Here is a 21,698-nt window from a genome sequence, read left to right as displayed (position 1 = left end):
AGTTAGGTCGACATAAACTGCCTTGCGTCGACTTAATTATGCATGTGTCTACACTTAAATTTGTCTCCCACTGACGTAAGCACCCTGTTATGCTGACGAAGTAACACTGCCTTCCTGAGGGGTATCGAGCCAAGGTCAATATAGCACAAGTATAGATGCTTCATGACTGATGTCGACCCTAACAGTCCTTTAGCAGCTATCCCACAATGTCTGACATTACTTCACTGCCCAGGTGTCACATAGAGCAGAAGGTCCCACGAATTTGTGTTTTCCTGATTGTCTGGCTTGACGAGCACACCTCTCCATTGTTGTTGTGTGCAGCTGCCCAGCTGACCATGTTGGCTGCACACCCCAGATTTGCTCTGGCTTGGCGTAGACAGGAGATATTGGATGTCCTGGGCCTACGGGGAGAAGAGGCTGTACAAGCACAGCTATGGCCTAGCTGTAGAAATGTTAACATCGATGAGGGGATTGTTCAGGGGATGATGTAGAAGATGGGGACCAGCAGCAGTGCCATGTGAAAGTGAAGGAGCTGTGGCAGGTGTATCAGAAGGCCAGGGTGGCCAACAGTCAATACAGAGTGAAGCTGCAGACCTGCTACTTATACAAAGAGCTACATGCGATACTTGGCAAAGGCACCACTACTCCACACGCTAACATTGATACCTCCAAGGAGCCTGACCCAGAGGACGTGGGCCTGAACAGCGAGGAGAAGGGAGAAGAGGAGGATGGAGGAACCTGCAACTGGGGAGTCCAACTGTGCCATGAACCAGGACCTGTTTGAGACTCCACTGCAATCCACTCAGTCCTGGCAGCCAAACACAGACAAGCCCAATGCAGGGGAAGGAACCTCAGGTAAGTGTGTCAGTTTATTTCTCATTACAGTGATGGCACCCTCAACTTAACAGGATGCAGCTATCAACTATGCATTAGTTTATCCAAACTAGAAGAGGTAGTGGTACAACAAAGAGAGAGAGTGTTGTGATCTGCCTTTCATTGCTCTGTAGAGTTAGGCAAGGGGGACCATGTGAGGCAGTTTATGTACACTGGGACGTCCCTTGAATCCTTCTGAGAGATCTGGATGAAACTTTCACTGAGGTACTCTGCAATCTTCTCCCAAAGGTTTTTAGGGATGGCAGCCTTATTTCTTCCTCTGAGGTAGGAAACTTTCTCCACACCACTCAGCGATAACTTTGGCAGGCACTATTGCTGTACACCTACTAGTACGGGCCTGGGTCGCTTTGGAATGCCAGGAGCAACTGGGCTCTCTGTCTGCCTTTGTTACCTTCAGGAGTGAGATATCAGTGGAAATCTCCACTGCTTGTGGAAAATGGTGCCAGTATCCATACCATTTCTCTGTATTTATGGTTTCATGCAACCAAGCAATTCTCTTATTTCCCTCATTCATGGTGCTCATACTCACCATGGCTCGTGCTGTGAATGGCACCAGTGATCAAGAACTCAAAAACATAAGTGTCCATAAGCTTGTCTTGTTTAACACTTTAGAGGTGCAAAGGAAGAGGAGAATCTGGATCTAATTTTCACTTTCTGTTGTAACTATAAAAAGAAAAGGAGTACTTGTGGCACCTTAGAGACTAACCAATTTATTTGAGCATAAGCTTTCGTGAGCTACAGCTCACTTCATTGGATGCTTATCGAAAGCTTATGCTCAAATAAATTGGTTAGTCTCTAAGGTGCCACAAGTACTCCTTTTCTTTTTGCGAATACAGACTAACACAGCTGTTACTCTGAAACCTGTTGTAACTATGTTGACTGTGACAATACTGTCTATAGTACTGCTCTGTGTTTTCTCTGCAGCTGCTGCCCTTGCAGCCTTGAAGTTTCCCCCACCACACCCGGGGAATACCTGAGCCAGATAAGAGAAAGAAGAGGACTCAGGATGACATGTTCAGTGAGATCTTGCATGCCAGTGCTGCATCAGACCATGAGCACATGGCTTGGAGGGTCAACATTGCAGACAGCCAGGAGAAGGAAAGAGTGGAAAGGACAGGGGCCTGGGAATTCCAGCAGTAAAAGGAGAGTGAAATGCACCAAGACATAATGGGGCTTCTCAGGCAGCAATCACTGATACTGCAACTCTGGTGGACTTACAGGTTCAACAGTCCCGGGCTCACTTTCCTCTGCAACCCACTGAGAACTCTATTATGGGACCTCTCTGCCTTTCCCCCAACAGTCCTTATGACATCAGGGGCTGCTGCACTACCTGTACCACTCCACCCTGGGGTACGTTAAAGACAATCACAGCTTCACATACTCTGACCTGTAAAAACCATAGTTGGTCTGTGTAGCTGAAATTGACATGAATGTTCTTTTCCCTTCATAAGTTCAGTTCTTGTTAATTTATTTTGTTTTATTAAGTTTTTAATGCATTTATTTTAAAATTGCACTTTTTTTGGGGGGGAGGTTGTACTGCTTTGGTAGCAGAATAAAATTCTATTATTTAGAACATAATTTATCTGTATCAGTTCACAACATATGTTGCCGAGTGCCTAGCACTTCTGAAAGCAACCAATTATATGTTACTGTACAGTGTCACACAACTCTTAGGATCGGTCACAGACAAAATTAATAGGTGCATTGATAGTATTAGAATTATACATGTACACCAGGCACCACACAGTTCTTAATGGGCCACAAAACAGCAGAGCTTGGTAAAACACAGTACACCACAGTGTATCACTGTGGATCACTCTTGAAGTGGTCTTTCAAAGCCTCCCTGAGCTCTGTAGCTCCGTGTGGTGCTCTTTTAATAGTCCTTGTCTGGCTGTTTAAACTCACTAGGTAACTGCTTCACCTCCGCCCTTTTACCCTAGTGGAAATTTTTCTCCCTTTACTGCACAGACATGCAGGACACAGCAGGCAACAATAACTAAGGTTAAGATTTTGTCACTGTTATTTTTAGTAAAAGGGACAAGTCACAGACAATAACAAAAATTCACAGACGCTTGTGACCTGTCCCTGACTTTTACTAAAAATAACGGACAAAATGGGGAGGAAGGAGGGTCCAGCACCCGCTGCTGGTCTCTAGGGCCCCCATCACCACCTGTGGCAGCAGGGGGCTATGCGGGGGGGAAGGGGGGCCTCCACCTCTGCTACCCCAGGGTTGAAGCGGAAAATGTCACAGGGGGTCAGTCTCTGGAAGTCACAGTTTCCATAACCTCATGACAACAACTAGTGACCAAGGGCTGCCAACACCCTCTGCAGGAAGCCAGCTGGCTGTGACCAGGTGGAGAACAAAGAGTTAAGGATGGGTAGCCAAGTGACCTGTTTTCCCCAGGAAACAGAACAAAGGACAGAGGAGGGGCCAGGTGTTGGTAGTATGGACTGTTGGAAGGAGGACTCTGGATTCTGGACTGGGACTCGATAGGTCAGAGAGCTCTGGACAGAGTCAGATGGACTTTGCTGTAACTTTTCTGTTCTCTGTGCTAACCAAAAACTTTCAATGCTGTGTTCCAGACATCTAATAAGCCCTTCTGTTTTTACAGCACTGGCTGAGAGTCATTCCAGTCTAAGGAAGTTGGGGGTGCATTGCTCCCTTTGGGTGTGCAAGCCTTCCCCTGGGTGTCCAAATCAAGTGGACTCTCTGAGGGTAGCTCACGGAGTAAGCAGCGGTGCTGAAGGCTTCAGGGTTCAATCCCATGAGGCAGTGAAGCTAATGGGCTTACCCCAATGAGAGTGAGAGACCCTAAGGTGGTGAACACTCTGAAGGGGTCCTCCCAGGGACTGTTCCAGAGCACCAGACCTGTGGATCCATGACAGCCAGTGTACAGCTTCATGATGAGCCAGGGCAGCAAGGGGTAGGCTGGGATTCCCAGGATTACTATTGGCATTTCAACATTCCCAATGGCAATCTGCTGGTCAAGAAAGAAACTCCCTTCTTGTAGCTTTCTGAAAAGTCTTGTGTTTTTTAAAGATACAAGCGTCATGCACCAGCCCACGCTAATGTCAGTGAAGTGTCTCCAGTGATCCATGAACACTTGCATAAACAAAAAAGAGTAGCCCTTTCTGTTGATGTATTCTGTGGCCGTGTGGTCTGGTGCAAAAATAGGAGTGTGTCCTACTGCACTTTGGGAACCCCATTGCAGCAGATTGATCCACTATGTCCTGCATGTTGCCAAGAGTCACAATCCTACTTAGGAGATGATTAATGGCCCTGCACGTTTGTATGATAATGGCCTCTGCGGTGGATTTTCCCACTTCTGATTGATACTCAACTGACCAGTTGTAATCTGGCGTTGCAAGTTTCCACATTGTGATCGCTACTCATTTCTCCAGTGTCAGTGCAGCTCTCATTTTGATGTCTCTGTGCTACAGGGCTGGGCGAGCTTTGCACAAATCCATGAATGTGGCCTTGCGCATCCAAAAGTTCTGCAGCTGCTGCTTGTCATCCCAAGCCTGCATTACGATGCGATCCCACCAGTCAGTGCTCATTTCTCAGGCCCAGAAGTGGCACTCCACGATCTGCAGCTGCTCTGTGAACACCACCACTAACCTTTAATTGTTTTTCTACACATCCCACAGCATTCTGTCCTCTAAGAATTCATCATGTTCCCCATTGATTCAGTTCTTCTTGCAGCTCTGCAAATACTAAAGGATCATGTGTACTGTGCTTGCAACACTCATGACAGTAGTACAGAGCTGTGCGGGATCCATGTTTCTGTCTCAGATGGTGAATAGCGAGGAGAGCTGCACGGATTTGTGATTTTGAAAAATTAGCCATGAAGATTGTGGGATAAAGATGACATTATGGGTTGTAGACAGTTAAACACTTAGAAGTTCATTGAATATCAGGGATGGAAGGGACCTCAGGAGGTCATCCAGTCCAACCCCCTGCTCAAAGCAGGACCAATCCCCACTAAATCAAAGGTTGACACTCCTGTGCATCTCATTTCTGCCATACTGTGCGTTGCCAAAACTTCCCAAAAGACTGTGCGCTGGCTGGTGATGGGTTGCATGTGGGATACCCATAGTGCACCCAACTGTGTGTTGTTACACGCGTTCCTGGTGCGTATGCATACTGCTGACACTAGCCAAGTATACACGCACACAGGTTTGTGTCAACCAATGTTTGTAGTGTAGGCATGGCCTGAGTCTCCCAAGGCTCCACTGAGTCACTTGGGTACCATTACAAGCACTTCCGTGACAGGTGAAGCAAAGTCTATTGGCTTCAAGCTGAGCTTATGAGTTGGCCCAATGCCTATTGCTGACTGATGTGCACAATACCTATTCTGCTTTGAAGGGGGAGCAGGTAGAGCCATAGATTTATTTTTTTTAACATTAGATTGGACCACTGTGATCCTCTAGTCTGACCTGCCTAACTCAGGCCATATGGCATCATCCAGTAATTCTTGCACCTAATTTATGGTGGAACTAGAGCAAATCTTTTAGAAAGACACTTAATCTTGATTTACTGATGTTAAGTGATGGAGAATCCACCACGTTCCTGTTAATGTGTTCTGCTTAATTATGTGCACTGTCCAAAAAAAAAGAAAGGAGTACTTGTGGCACCTTAGAGACTAACCAATTTATTTGAGCATGAGCTTTCGTGAGCTACAGCTCACTTCATCCGATGAAGTGAGCTGTAGCTCACGAAAGCTCATGCTCAAATAAATTGGTTAGTCTCTAAGGTGCCACAAGTACTCCTTTTCTTTTTGCGAATACAGACTAACACGGCTGTTACTCTGAAACCTGTCAAAAAAAAAAGGCACTCTTTTAATTTAATTTGTCTAGTTTCAGCTTCTAGCCATTGGATCTGACTATACCTTTGTGTGCTAATTTGAGAGTCTTTTAGTATCTGATACCTTCTGCTTGTGAACAAGATCAGGTTGCCTTTTTAAGCTTCTTTTTGATAAGCTAAAGAGACAGAGTTCCTAAGCCTCTTACTATAAGGCATGTGCTCCAGACCACACATCATTCTAGTGGCTCTTCTCTGAAGCCTCTCAAACTTTTTCATTGCCTTTCTTGAAATGTGGACACCAGAACTGATGCAGTATTCCAGCAGTGGTTTCACCACTTCCCTATACAGAGGTAATGCCATTTCCCTCCTCCTCTTTGATATTCCTCTGTTCATACATCCATGAATTACATTATCCCTTTTAGCCACGCTGTTACACTAGGAAGTCTTGTTTAGTTGTTTATCGTGAGCTGAAGTCCTTTTCAGATTCACATCTCTTCCTGGTTACAGTCTCCCCCCAGCCTACATTCTGATGATCTGGATGCATGACCTTGAATCTTGATGCATCTGACCTTATTAAAACACGTTTAAATGTGCTCAGTTTACCAAGCAATTCAGATTGTTCTGTGCTGTTCACATTATTTACCACTGCATCAAGTCTTTGTCATCTTCAAACTTATCAGCAATGATTGTTGATAAAAATATTGAATAGCTTAGACCCAGTCCCTGCAGAACCCTCTAAGAAATGCTTATATTCAGTGATGATTTCCCATATTTTGAGATCTAGTATGTTCCATAATGCTATACAAAGTCAATAACTTCTAATATTGTCCCATTTTTCTGTATTCCCATCTGTCTGTCCTCCTGTTGTCTTTTTGTCTTATACTTGGATTGTAAACTCTTTGGGTAGGAACTGCGTTTTTGACAGCCCCCAGCACAGTGGGGTCCTGCTCCATAACTAGGGCTTCTAAAGGTGCTACAATACTACAAATAATACTTAATATGTCAGTTATTACATGCTTAGCTGACAAAGTTCTTACCAAAAATAATTTGATTGAAAAGACCTATGTTCCCTTAAACCATGTTGATTGGCATTATTTATATTTCTATCCTTGTAATTCTTTGAGTCTTCTTTTCACCATTCCATTGTTTTCCTAGTCACTGTTCGACTAACCAGCCTACAGTTAACCTGGTCACCTTGTGGTACATTTATAAATATTTGCACATTAGCTTTCTTCTAGTCCTCTGAATCTTCCCCAATACTCCAGGTTTTATTACAAACTGATATCAGTGGGCCAGAGAGCTCTTCAACTCTTATTTCTTCTATTTTATTAATTCTTGACTGACGTTCCATGTGTTAGTTGTTCACCAACCACACCTGTGAACACTGGAGGGCTGCCTTATGCTGTATTGAGGCAATTCTCAGGGGATGTCATGCTCTGGCACTAAAGTGCCTGGAGAGGTTTCTCTGAGTTCTCAGGCTTGCACTGGTGAGTCAAGATCTGGTGGCCTCGCTCTCTGGGCCTGGGGATATCAGGATTTAGCTACCATGTTCCAAGTTTTTGGGACAGGTGCTATTAAACTGCCCTTCTGGAGCTCTTCATCTTCATGGTCCTGTCCTCTGAAACCTGTGGGCAAAAAGACTTGCTCCTACATTGAGTGCTATCTCAGGTGATGTCTACACTACGAAATTAGGTCGAATTTATAGAAGTCGATTTTTTAGAAATTGATTTTATACAGTCGATTGTGTGTGTCCCCACTTAAGACCATTAAGTCGGCGAAGTGCATCCACAGTACCGAGCCTAACATCAACTTCCGGAGTGTTGCACTGTGGGTAGCTATCCCACAGTTGCCACAGTCTCCGCTGCCCATTGGAATTCTGGGTTGAGATCCCAATGCCTGATGGGGCAAAAAATATGTTGTGGATGGTTCTGGGTACATGTCGTCAGGTCCCCTTTCCCTCCGTGAAAGCAACAGCAGACAATCATTTTGCGCCTTTTTTCCTGGGTTACCCGTGCAGATGCCATACCACGGCAAGCATGGAGGCCGCTCAGCTCACCGTCACCGCACGTCTCCTGGGTGCTGGCAGACGTGGGACTGCATTGCTACACAGCAGCAGCTCATTGCCTTGTGGCAGCAGATGGTGCATTATGACTGATAGCCGCCCTTGTCGTCTCCTGGGTGCTCTTGGCCGGCCTCGGTGCGGTCTGTCAGGGGCGCCTGGGCAGACATCGGTGCTCCTGGCAGACCTCGGTGAGTTCTGTCAGAGGCGCCTGGACATAAATGGGGGTGACTCAGGTCATTCTCTTCTTTAAATTTTGTCTAATGGAGATTCAGTCCTGTCTGGAATATTGGCAGAGGGATAGCTCAGTGGTTTGAGCATTGGCCTGCTTAAACCGAGGGTTGTGAGTTCAGTCCTTGAGGGGGCCATTCTGCCTCAGGCTGCTCTCCCAGCCAGCAGCACTGTCAACACCCAGGAGACGACGGCGAGCAGTCGTACTGCACTATCTGCTGCCAGCCTACCCCTTGCTTCCCTCTACCTCTGTGGAAGCAGTGGCCGACAATTGTTTCGCGCATTTTTCTGTGCAGGCGCCATATTGCTGTCAGCATCGTCATCCACCCACCGCTTCCGCTGCCACTCTGCTCTCCTGCAGACGCCATACTACAGCAAGCATGGAGCCCGCTCAGATAACCGCGGCAGTTATGACTGTTTTAAACACCATGCGCGTTATCCAGCAGTATATGCAGAACCAGAACCTGCAAAAGCAGGCGAGTAGGCGATGGCAGCGTGGTGAGGAGAGTGATGAGGACATGGACACAGACTTCTCTTAAAGTATGTGCCCTGGCAATGTGGACATCATGGTGGTAATGAGGCAGGTTCATGCCATGGAACGCCGATTCTGGGCTCAGGAAACAAGCACAGACTGGTGGGACCGCATAGTGTTGCAGGTCTGGTACAATTCCAAATGGCTGCAAAACTTTCGTATGTGTAAGGGCACTTTCATGGAACTTTGTGACTTGTTTTCCCCTGCCAGAATACCAAGATGAGAGCAGCCCTCACAATTCACAAGCGAGTGGCGATAGCCCTGTGGAAGCTTGCAATGCCAGACAGCTACTGGTCAGTTGGGAATCAATTTGGAGTGGGCAAATCTACTGTGGGGGCTGCTGTGATCCAAGTAGCCAACGCAATCACTGAGCTGCTGCTACCAAGGGTGTGACTCTGGGAAATGTGCAGGTCATAGGGAATCCCACTGCAGCAAAGCCATCCACTAACTGTGGTGGGGTGATAGACAGAACACTTATCTCTATCTTGGCACTGGAGCACCAAGGCAGCGAGTACGTAAACCAAAACGGGTACTTTTCAATGGTGCTGCAAGCACTGGTGGATCACAAGGGACGTTTCACCAACATTAACGTGGGATGGCCGGGAAAGGTACACGATGCTCACATCTTCAGGAACTCTGGTCTGTATGAACAGCTGCAGTAAGGGACTTACTTTCCAGACCAGAAAATAACCGTTGGGGATGTTGAAATGCCTATAGTTAAAATCCTTGGGGACCCAGCCTACCCTTAATGCCATGGCTCATGAAGCCATACACAGGCAGCCTGGACAGTAGTCAGGAGCTGTTCAACTATAGGCTGAGCAAGTGCAGAATGGTGGTAGAATGTGCATTTAGATGTTTAAAAGCGCGCTGGCAGAGTTTACTGACTCAGTTGGACCTCAGCGAAACCAATATTCCCATTGTTATTACTGCTTGCTGTGCGCTCCACAGTATCTGTGAGAGTAAGGGGGAGACATTTATGGTGGGGTGGGAGGTTGAGGCAAATCGCCTGGCCGCTGATTACGCGCAGCCAGACACCAGCATGGTTAGAAGAGTATGGGTGGATGCGGTGCGCATCAGAGAAGCTTTGAAAACCAGTTTCACGACTGGCCAGGCTACGGTGTGAAAGTTCTGTTTGTTTCTCCTTGATGAAAACCCCCGCCCCTTGATTCACTCTACTTCCCTGTAAGCTAAGCTGTCCCCTCCCCCCTTCGATCACCGCTTGCAGAGGCAATAAAGTCATTGTTGCTTCAGATTCATGCATTCTTTATTAATTCATCACACAAATAGGGGGATAACTGGCAAGGAGTCATGGAGGAGGGAAGGACAAGGCCACACTGCACTTTAAAACTTATTGAATGCCAGCTTTCTGTTGCTTGGGCAGGCCTCTGGGGTGGAGTGGTTGGGTGCCTGGACGCTCCCCCACTGCGTTCTTGGCCAACTGGGTGAAGAGGCTATGGCACCTGGGGAGGAAGGCGGTTGGTTACACAGGGGCTGTAGCGGCCTTTCCTGCACCTCAACCATATGCTGGAGCATGTCAGTTTGATTGTCCAGTAGCTTCAGCATTGACTCCTGCCTTCTGTCAGCAAGCTGACTCCACCTATCATCTTCAACCTGCCACTTATTATCTTCAAGCTGCCACCTGTCTTCGCATTCATATTGTGCTTTCCTGGACTCTAACATTGTCTGCCTCCATGCATTCTGCTGGGCAATTTCAGTGTGGGAGGACTGCATGAGCTCAGAGAACATTTCATCGCGAGTGCGGTTTTTTTCTCCTTCTAATCTTTGCTAGCCTCTGGGAAGGAGATGATAGTGTGAGCGTTGAAACATTTGCAGCTGCAGGAGGAGAAAAAGAGAGTAGTAGTTAAGACACATTTTAGAGAACAATGGGTAGACTCTTTCAGGATGAACCTTGCTGTTAACATTACATAGCACATGTGCATTTGGTACAAGGTCACATTTTGCCTCTTATATTGAGGGTCTGCCGGTTTGGTGTGAGAGATCACACGTGCAGGGCCGGCGGGCAACAGAATTCGGCTTGAAGGCAGCCATGGTAAGCCACAGTCTTTTGGCTTCTTTAACCTTCATAATGGTTGGTGGGAATGGTTTCAAACAGCAGCGCCCTCATTTCCCATACCAAACAGCCGTTGGGTTGGCCATTTAAAATGGGTTGGCAATTTAAAAGGAGGGGCTGCGGTGTTCGGGTTAACATGCAGCACAAACCCAACTAACCCCCCACCTCCCAATTCTCTGGGATGATCGCTTCACCCCTCCCCCCACCGCGTGGCTAACAGCGGAGAAGATTTCTGTTCAGCCACAGGCAAACAGCCCAGCAGGAACGGCCACCTCTGAATGTCCCCTTAATAAAATTCCCCTTATTTCAACCAAGTGACCATGAATGATATCACTCTCCTGAGGATAACACAGAGAGATCAAGAATGGATGTTGTTTGAATGCCAGCAAACACCAGGACCACACGCTGCCATGCTTTCTTATGAAATGATTCCAGACTACATGCTACTGGCCTGCCCGTGGTAAAGTGTCCTACCATGGAGGACGCAATAAGGCTGCCCTCCCCAGAAACCTTTTGCAAAGGCTTTGGGCGTACCTCCAGGCCAGCTTCATTGAGATGTCCCTGGAGGATTTCTGCTCCATCCCCAGACATGTTAACAGACTTTTCCAGTAGCTGTACTGGCCACGAATGCTTCCCAAGTCTTCAGAGCAAATTAATCATTAAACATGCTTGCTTTTAAACCGTGTATTATATTTACCAAGGTACACTCACCAGAGGTGCCTTCTCCACCTTCAAGGTCTGGAAGCTCAGGTTGGGAGGGTACTATTTCCAGGGTGATAAACAGTTCCTGGTTGTCGGGGAGAACGGTTTCTCCATTTGCCTGGTGTGCGCTATCTTCAACCTCCCCCTTCTCATCATCTTCCTCGTCCCCAAAATCCTCATCCCTGTTGCGTGAGACTCCCTTGCAGGAGTCCACATACAGGTGTATGGTAGTTGTAGGGGCACTCCCTAGAATTGTATGCAGCTCATCATAGAAGTGGCATGTCTGGGGCTCTGACCCCGAGCGGGCGTTTGCCTCTTGGGTTTTTTGGTAGGCTTGCCTGAGCTCCTTAAGTTTCACTCGGTACTGCTGCGGGACCCTGTTATAGCCTCTGTCCTTCATGACCTTGGAGATTTTTTCAAATATTTTGGCATTTCATCTTTTGGAACAGAATTCTGATAGCACGGATTCGTCTCCCCATACAGCGATCAGTTCCAGTACCTCCCGTTTGGTCCATGCTGGAGCTCTTTTGCAGTTCTGGGACTCCATGGTCACCTCTGCTGATGAGATCTGCACGGTCACCTGTGCTGATCAGCTTGCCACGCTGGCCAAACAGGAAATGAAATTCAAAAGTTTGTGGGGCTTTTCCTGTCTGTCTGGCCAGTGCATCCGAGTTGAGAGTGCTGTCCAGAGTGGTCACAATGGAGCACTGCGAGATAGCTCCTGGAGGCTAATACCATCGAATTGCATCCACATTAACCCACATTCGACCCGGCGATGTTGATTTCAGCGCTAATTCCCTCATCGGGCAGGAGTACAGAAATCGATTTTAAGAGCCCATTAAGTCGACAAAAATGGCTTTGTTGTGTGGACGAGTGCAGGGTTAAATCAATCTAACGGTGCTAAATTCGACCTATACTCGTAGTGTAGACCAGGGCTGAGAGACAGCCTCAGTGTCTGTCTTCTCCCTCAGTATCAAGGAAAAATAAGGTGAGCCATGAGGCTCCTGACTCTTCGCACCACTGTCACCATGGGTTTGTCCTGATTCCAGGGCTCCAGGTGTTGAGATGGACAACATCTAATGTCCTCCACTTGGATGTCTTAATGTTGATGGCCTCCAGATCTTATGATACCAGGGTTCTAGTGTTCCTATTATCTGATGTGCTGAAAACTTAATGCCATATGTATCTATCTGGACTGTTCCCACAGTGTTGGGTGGCCAGATGTCTGGGCCTCAGTAGGTCAGATCATGGTGTTGGCATCCCCAAAAATCTCTCTATTTCTGACACTGGCATCAGCCATGAGTTGAAATGCCTCAATATCGAATTGGTCTGTGCATTCTTTTATGGTATGTCTACACTTAAAACGCTACAGCAGAACAGCTGCGCCACTGTAGAGCTTTAGTGTAGACACTACTTATGCCATTGGGAGAGGTTCTCCAGTCAGTGTAAGTAATTAATTTCCCCAAGAGGCAGAGAAGAATTCTTCTATCAACCTAGCACTATCTCTACATGGGGACTTAGGTTGGCTTAACTGTGCCACACAGGGTGTATGGATTTTTCACACTCCTGACTGATGTAGTTAAACCAACCTAATTTTCTAGACCAGGCCTTTATCTGGCATTTTCCACTTGTTCCTTGGCACCATCTAGAGAAGCTTCCCCTGCTGCTGCTTTCAGTATTTTCTCTGGTTTTGGTAGAGGTGATTTTGGGAACAGATTACTCCTTTGCCTAAGACAGAGGTGTCAAATGATCAACCTTCTTGATGTAATTTTGGAGCTGGTATGATATGTTCAGATTCTGCAGAAACTAAACTTTGCTTGCCGAAAGGGAGCAAGCTTCTAGCCATTGTGACTTAGGGAAAAAAACCTTTCCGTGTATGCACTGAATATAAATGGAGAGTGTTTCAGGCTGTCAGTCATTTCAGAAAGACAATAAATGTCTCATATCCCTTCAAGCCTGATGATGATGATTCATTTTTACTGCTGATCATTTTAGTGGATAGAGTGGGGTGTAGGAATTGTAAGATGCTGTAGGGAAGAAAGAGACTTTGGGCTTTTCTATGTGGAAAGTGGAATTGAAATAGTTATCAGTTATTTCATTATGAATTGGTGAGTGGGCAGTCTTATTTTGGAATGAGTTTCTGCGCAGACTTATACCAAAATAACCAAAAAGTATGAATTGCAACAGAATTAATTATTTCAATTCCAATCTCAGTGTACACAAGCCCAAAGATGAGGGAGAGAAGTAGAGAAAGAAGAATGGGGAAGGAAGAACAACAAAGGACAGAAATAGCAGTCGTCATAAAGGGGAGCATAGTTTCCCTGTGAGAGGTGCAGAATACAACAGTAAGATACTGAATATATTGTAGAGTCACTGGTCACAGCTTTGTAACTGTGGTTGTGTTGTGTTTTGCACTTGCACCAAGAATTCAGCCTCTTATGTATGAAGGACACGTATAACTTCCCCCAAAATGATGAGATTTACAACTGGAATACAGAATGAATTTTCTGAGCATTTAGATCTTAATTACAACATTTATTTATAAGTTTTAATCAAAATAAGAAAGTTAGCGCTCATTTTAGAAGCTGGTGCCCCACTTCTTTTATCCTGAATAATCTTAATAATGGAACAACAGATTCTTCAACCTCCCCATATAGTTAAAGCTCATGCATAGACTGTTGGAGAAATTGGGTTGTATTAGGTTGTAAGGTATTGACAATTTTATATTATTATTATTATTATGATAGCCTATAGACAGGGCCAGGTCAACAGCTAAGTCATTCTCAACTCGGGCCAATATGACATTGGAAGTAATTTGACTCCTAAGTAGAGAGAAGATGAGACTGTAGTAAGCAGCAGCATTAGGGTAATGTAATCATGCATACGGATGTTCCTTGCCCACTTCCTGACCAATAGAACTGAGTGTCTTCCAAGAGAAGCAAGTAGCTGTGACTCTTATCGGTGTCAGCATGATCAAATGTGTTGCTGAGCCTCAGGAAATGCATTCATAGTGGAGCCCTATTTCAAGTAGTTGTTTGCCCCTGGACCTTGCTGGTGGTTCCTCATTTTCTGTGTTGGACTCTGGCAAGGATGTTTATTCTTCTGGCTACCACGAATTTGTAAACTTGTCAGCCCAATAATTATAGGTGAAGCAAATTGTGATAGCAATTATTAGGGTTGCCTGGCACTTCCCAATATAAGATTTTGTTTTCAGTTGGTTATAACTTTGTCTGAAATTTCCCATTGGGTGTCTTCCTAAGGCTGAATTTTTTGGGGGACAGTTTCCACCAAAATGGTTCAGCCGTTTCTGAGAGTGATTTGTTGGTTTGTTTTGGTTTTGGGTTTTTTTTTTTTTTTCAATCCTTGAGACATTTTCCTTGAACAGCTCTAGTGCCCCTATGCTTTGGAGCAGGGGTTGAAATTTGTGTCCAGAGGCAGAGAGATGCCTTTTGCTGTTCCTGGGAAAATCTGCCCAAATTTGGCCAAGTTTATAAGCCTTCGAAAAACCAGTTTTAATATGTTCAGTAGAGCCCTGCAGAGCTTAACAGCTAAAATCTCCAAAGATTCCATCCTCTCACAGCTCCTCTGAACATTTTGTATGGGACCCTGAGAACAAATCAGGGTTGCATAGTGAAGGTGGCTGTTGTCCTTAGGACCCCTGTCTCATTTGGTGCAGAAGTTGGAAGGTGAATAAAGTTGGGGATTGCAGGAAGAGAAAGGATGGTCTCATAATTAATACAGTTGAATGCTGCCCTGGACAATTGGATTCATTCCTGTCTCTACCATAGAATTCCTGTGTGATACTGGGGAAATCACTTAAACCAAACTTTTCACAGATGGTCACTAATTGTGTATTCCTCACTTTCTGAGGTCTGATTTACAGAGGTGTTGAGCACTCACAGCTGCAGCTGAAGTCAGTGGGAGCTGCACTTGAATACATAAAGTGCTATATAATGCTAATTACTTTGAAAAAAGTTCCATGCATCTCAAATTGAGCACCTAAAATTAGAGGGAACTTTTTGCCATTAATCTCTGCCCCTCAGTTTCCCTTCTGTACAATGAGGATAATATCATATTGCCTCTGAGGGTGTTGTGAAGATAAATTAACATTTGTGAAGCACTTGTATGCTGTAGTGATGAGTGCTGCAGAAAAGTCTATGCGGAAATGAATAATTTTGTCTTCAGAACAGGGTTTGAATAGTGTGTAGTAAATAAGTCTTAGAACCACACATTGTTCAATGAGGAGAAAACAAAGTATTGAATAACTGCCTATTCAGTGAGCACCATTCATCCTCTGCACTAAATGAGGTAGGGATCCTGTGGAAATAATAGAAAAGGAGTACTGCTGGCACCTTAGAGACTAACAAATTTATTTGAGTATAAGCTTTTGTGAGCTACAGTTCATGTTCAAATAAATTTGTTAGTCTCTAAGGTGCCACAAGTCCTCCTTTTCTTTGCGCGGATACAGACTAACACGGCTGCTACTCTGAAACCTGTGGAAATAATAGTGATTATGTAATTAAAGATTGTATCATAATGCATGTACACAAGGGGACTGAATTAAGATTGCACAGGCAACCTTAATTCTTGGGCCACCGGGGCGGGGGAATACAGAGCCCAGGAGCACACACACCCACTAATGGGCCCTAGAGGTTTATGGCTTGGACTTGTATAAACCTGTCTTCTTGTCTGCACTAAGTTATATTCCTGTCTCTTTCCCCACCCAGGATACCCTTTTGCCTTGTTCCAGCGCTATTTCCTCTTCCAGAAGGAGGTCTACCTCATTCACCTGTACAACACCCTAACAGGGCTCTCAATTGCCTACTTCAACTTCGGTAAGAGGGATATGGGGAGAAATGGGCTGCTTGGCTCAGAGCTTGCTGCGGTTTGAGAACCTGTGGTTAGGAGCTGCTGTGTAGTTCAATTCCCAGTCCATCTCTCTCTACAGGGACGCAGTTCACTCACTCCCTGCTGTGTGTCCTGATCCAGTTCCTCATACTGAGGCTTATGGGCCGCACGATAACTGCTGTCTTGACCACCTTCTGCTTTCAAATAGTAAGTGCCTCCTTCTTCTCTGTGTTCACCTAGAGTGGGGAGCCTGCTGCTGCTACCCAATTCTTTACTTCCCAGTAGTGAGCATGGGAGGGGATAGAACAAGTTTTGCTGCAGTAGTCAGCCTGAGTAATCCATAGCATGGTCTCTTTCAGACATACCTTATGGCTGGTTATTACTTCACCGCCACAGAGCATTATGACATTAAGTGGACCATGCCACACTGTGTCTTGACTCTCAAGCTGATTGGTGAGTGATGCCACCTGTTCCCTTCCCTTACACACACTGTGTATATGCTTTCCACCACTCCTGCCCCAAAGATGAGGAGGTGTTTAAATCCTTAGGGGTTCAACCGTATCCTTCCAAAGATGGTCTCAGCGTAATTCTGTTCTCTCTCTATCTCTAGGCTTGGCCATCGATTATTACGATGGAGGGAAGGATTTGGTGAGTGAAGCCCCATCTCTCTCTTCCACTTCTGGAGGCCAGAGGAGTCAAGTTCTGGGGAGAGAGCCAAAGAGCTAAATCCCCAGCTCAGCAAAGCCATGGCTGGGAGGGTGCATCTGCATGTGTATAAGGGACATGAACTCCAGAGTGGAAGGGGATTGTCTGGGATAATAGTAATCACAGCTGGGGCTAGCCATTTCAGCCCTGGGATCCATGACAGGATCTTATTCTCTCCCAAATCTCATAAAATCCATTCCTCAGGGCTTCTAGTTCCCCATGTCCTGAACAATGGGGCCCTTCCTTTGCGGAAATACTCCCCAGTCTTACAGACATTCCTGTGCTCCTTTCCCTTGGTTCAGTCTCATCCCTGTTCTCCCCTCTTCAGTCCCACAGGGTGCCTACCCATGTAGATGACCTGCCCCTCTGCCTTATTCCTTGTTTAGAGTGTTGTGACCAGGACCCTAGCAACTAGGGAGCAGTCACCCTACCCAAAGTAGGGTGTGAGAAAGCCTGCATCCTTATGGAGGAAGAGAGACTAGAATCTCTGCTATTGTCTCCTAATCCCCATTCTAACATATCCCTTGCATGTCTACTGTTTGGGGCTTTGCCCTGTCCCCACCACCCAGACAAATCACCACTGATAATAAGAGAGCATGGTTCAGTTGAGACTTCCAAGGTGAAGTTCAAGCAACAAAACTATTGAGTAGTGTAATGGGCTTGTGCCCCAAGAATGTATCCTTCTGCTGGGAAGTATGGATCCCAGCACTGGAGCTTTGTATGAGTTGGGGTATGTGCATGCCACTGCAAACTAGAGGAGACTAGGAGTGCAGCTCCTAGTGCACTTGGCATGCTGGAGGGGGTGGGTGCAGTTCCCCCTGTTGAGGGATCAGCTGGGAGCGTGGGTCCCCACGATTGGGCCTTGAGTGCAGATACTGTTACTGTTGTGGGGTTGCAGGCTTGCATCCGCAGGAATCGATGAACTGGTGAGTCCTTTGAGCAAAGCAGTTGATAACTCAAACCAGAGGGGAGATGGATTGCGGGAGTTAAATCCACAATTAGTCTAGGGCAATATTAATGTTGCTCCCTTTGATACAGGAGTCCCTGAACCCTGAGCAGAAGCGGTTTGCAGTCCATGGAGTTCCTACCTTACTGGAGGTTTCAGGTTTCTCCTATTTTTACGGTGCCTTCATGGTGGGGCCCCAGTTCTCCATGACAGACTATCAGAAACTGGCAAGGGGCGAGATGACTGATGTTCCAGGCCAAAGACCCAACAGGTAACCAGAGCCACGCTGGCCCCCTCCCTCATGAGAGCCCCAAGCACCCTTTACCAAGATATTCACGCCAGTCCCTGCATTACATTGCCATCTAGCACCACACTGGAGCTCAGGGGTCAATACTGACTCTCAGGGGGAAGCAGCCTACAAACTTGCCACATCACAGCACCCTCCTTAGTACTGGGTATTGTTGTTTTGTTCTGACTCTGTAAAACTCAATGCAGACCCAGCCCAAGCCTTGTGGGGGTCTTGATCCCGGTTCCCAGTGGGGGTGGCCACTGCAGTGGATCCTCCTTCAGCCCCATCTGAGCCCTTATCTCCACTTCTATTTTGTTCAATTTGGGAGTCTTGAGTTTCTTTCCAACATTTGACCTCTGATCTCCACTTTCTTTCCCCCCTCCCAGCCTTGTGCCTGCTGTCAAGCGCCTTACCCTAGGCCTCTTCTTTCTGGTAACCTATACCCTAGTGAGCCAATACATCTCTGATGAAGACCTCATCTCTGATGCATACCTTGTAAGTACTAGTCTTAGTAGTAAGAGTTGAGCTTTACTAATCTATTCCTAAACTAATCTATTCCTGTAGGTGGCACCAGCTACTCAAGACAGGAATTGTAAAACTAAATGAAAGGACTTTTAAGGATTGCCTGGTTAAATATCACAGAAGGTTAGTTACTGCAAATGTTAAGCACCCCCCACTAATTCAGTGGCATTGCATGCCTGAGGGGTTGCATTTAATGATGAACACGACTACTGAATTATAAATTGAACAAAAAACTTAGTGCAATCCAGTTACTGTTGGAACCATTTATATTTCCTGATCATGTAATGATTAGCCTTTAATCATTACCATAACAAAGTTCTTTGCATATAGTTTCCTAGGATTTTTTATACCTTAAAAAAGGTAAAGAAGAAATCATGAATCATTTATTTTCAAGACTTCACAAACTAAGCATTCCCTAATGCCAGCACAACAATGAAGGATCCACTCAGGGTCGTGCTTGTTTGTCAATGTTGTTGCTTAAAAAAATAAAGTAGTGACTTTACTCAGCAGGTCCAGTTCACTCTTCAGGTTAACTCACTTGAGTTTGAAACTGATCTGATTTTTTAAGATCCTTGGAGACATGACTGATTTCTCCCTAAAGTTCATCAGTTTTTCTACATAACCATGAACAAAAAAGGACTTTAAAATTTAGAAATAAAAATATTAACTAGGGCTCTCGATTAATCACAATTAACTCATGTGATTAACTCAAAATTAATTGCAATTAATTGCAGTTTTAATTGCACTGTTAAACAGAATACCAATTGAAATTTATTAAATATTTTGGATGTTTTTCTACATTTTCATATATATTTTATTTTGTGTTGTAATTGAAATCAAAGTGTATATTTATTATAAATATTTGCACTGTACAAATGATAAACAAAAGAAATAGTATTTTTTCAGTTCCTCATACAAGTACTGTAGTGCGATCTCTTTGTCATGAAAGTGCAACTTACAAATGTAAAATTTTTTTTGGTACATAACTGGAGTCAAAAATAAAACAATGTAAAACTTCAGGGCCTACAAGTCCACTTATACCTACTTCTTGTTCAGCCAATTGCTAAGACAAACAAGTTTGTTTACATTTACAGGAGATAATGCTGCCCACTTCTTATTTACAATGTCACCAGAAAGTGAGAACAGACATTTGCATGGCACTTTTGTAGCTGGCATTGTAAGGTATTTACGTGTCAGATATGCTAAACATTCGTATGCCCCTTCATGCTTCGGCCACCATTCCAGAGGACATGCTTCCATGCTAGTGACGCTCGTTAAAAAATGTGTTAATTACATTTGGAATTGAACTCCTTGGGGGAGAATTGTATGTCCCCTGCTCTGTTTTACCAGCATTCTGACACATATTTCATATAATAGTAGTCTTGGATGATGACTCAGCATGTTTTTCATTTAAAGAACACTTTCAGTGCAGATTTGACAAAACACAAAGAAGATACCAATGTGAGGTTTCTAAAGATAGCTACAGCACTCGACCCAAGGTTTAAGAATCAGAAGAACCTTCCAAAATCTGAGAGACATAAGAGGTGTGGAGCATGCTCTCAGAAGTCTTAAAAGAGCAACGCTCTGATGCGGAAACTACAGAACCCAAACCACCAAAAAAGAAAGCTGCTTTGGATTGTTATTGAGCAGAACCTGTCATCAACATGGACACATGTCCCCTGGAATGGTGGTTGAAGAATGAAGGGACATATGAATCTTTAGCGCATTACAACAGTGCCATGAGAACTCCTGTTCTCACTTTCAGGTGACACTGTAAACAAGAAGCGGGCAGCATTATCTCCTCCAAAGTTAAAAAACTTGTTTGTCTGAGCGATTGGCTGAACAAGAAGCAGGACTGAGTGGACTTGCAGGCTCTAAAATTTTACATTCTTTTATTTTTGAATGCAGTTATTTTTTTGTACATAATTCTACATTTGTAAGTTCAACTTTCATGATAAAGAGATTGCACTACAGTACTTGTATTAGGTGAATTGAAAAACACTTTCTTTTTTTACCATGCAAATATTTGTAATAAAAATAAATATAAAGTGAGCACTGTACACTTTATATTCTGTGCTGTAATTGAAATCAATATATTTTAAAATGTAGAAAACATCCCAAAATATTTAAATAAATGGTATTCTGTTATTAACAATGCGATTAATTTTTTTCATAGCTTGACAGCGCTAATATTAACCCTAAAATGCTTCTGAAATGGCTATTATGTTACTGCTCCAGCTGGTATTTGGCTGTAAAATAGTTGGATTATAGGAGGTTAACTATTGGTAGCCATATAAAATAGAGTATCTCTCCTTTAAACACTAGATCAGACTAGAGAGATGAGACCTCACGTGCTCAGATCTCGTAATGCTGTCTGTGTTTCAGTGCTGCTGGCTAGCTTGTTGTTTAGGGTACCTGAGCTCTTGGGTTCTCTGAAGTCATGAATGTGAATCCTTCCACTGGACTGCTTCAGTAGGGGCTTTCCTCCATGATCCAGGAGATGTTGTGCCAGAGCTAATATAACACCTGGACAGTTTACCACCATTTCTGTTTTCCTCCTGGGTTCTCTTTGTATCTCTGCAGGAACAGCCTTTCTGGTTCCGCTGCTTTTACATATTGATCTGGGGCAAAGTGACACTCTACAAATATGTCACCTGCTGGCTTGTCACGGTGAGTCCAGAAGGGGGATATGCCCTGAAAAAACCTCCCCTTTTAACTTGAGTAGGACAGATGCATCAGAGCAAGGAACCTTATAGCTGCTCTGCTCAGCCCTCCTTCACAGGGGCTGCTGTGACAAAGAGCTGGTTGGGAATGTTTTGACAAAATAAATTAATCAGAAAATGCTGATTTGGTGAACCCAAAACTCTTTGTGGAATGGGGAAAACTTTGAAATTTCATATTTTTGTAGGATGGGAAAAATCCATCCATCCATTTCCCTGCCCCCACCCCATCCCCCCCGTTCCCACCCCCCCCGGCTTCAGTTGCTGGGAGCAAGACATAATAGCCAGACCAGGGAGTTGAAGTATCCTGCTGCTACCCAGTTCTGCCCTTCCTAGCCAGTAGGGAGGCAACTTCTAGCAGCTCATCTCTGCCAT

The 21,698-nt window shown here is 45.0% G+C and overlaps 1 protein-coding gene across 6 annotated transcripts in view; it reads left to right on the top strand.

Annotated features, from left to right (window-relative positions):
* Positions 1–21,698, top strand: part of LPCAT3 (lysophosphatidylcholine acyltransferase 3) — a 29,938-nt gene that overhangs the window by 3,517 nt on the left and 4,723 nt on the right. For 2 of the 6 annotated variants that reach the window (XM_073311936.1, XM_073311965.2), the window contains exons 2-8: positions 16,021–16,128; positions 16,242–16,348; positions 16,501–16,594; positions 16,752–16,789; positions 17,885–18,063; positions 18,468–18,576; positions 21,187–21,273. In XM_073311936.1, the coding sequence (XP_073168037.1) occupies positions 16,021–16,128; positions 16,242–16,348; positions 16,501–16,594; positions 16,752–16,789; positions 17,885–18,063; positions 18,468–18,576; positions 21,187–21,273 (722 nt within the window). Of the gene's footprint in view, positions 1–321; positions 856–1,818; positions 2,245–16,020; positions 16,129–16,241; positions 16,349–16,500; positions 16,595–16,751; positions 16,790–17,884; positions 18,064–18,467; positions 18,577–21,186; positions 21,274–21,698 lie in introns of those variants that run through there. The other 4 variants (XM_073311975.1, XM_073311954.1, XM_073311986.1 and 1 more) reach the window with 4 other exon arrangements.

This window comes from Lepidochelys kempii, chromosome 1, assembly GCF_965140285.1.
Source record: "Lepidochelys kempii isolate rLepKem1 chromosome 1, rLepKem1.hap1, whole genome shotgun sequence".
In the NCBI taxonomy this organism is placed as follows: domain Eukaryota; kingdom Metazoa; phylum Chordata; order Testudines; family Cheloniidae; genus Lepidochelys; species Lepidochelys kempii.
Note: the sequence above shows the minus strand (reverse complement) of the source record. Positions and strands in the feature narration are given on the sequence as shown.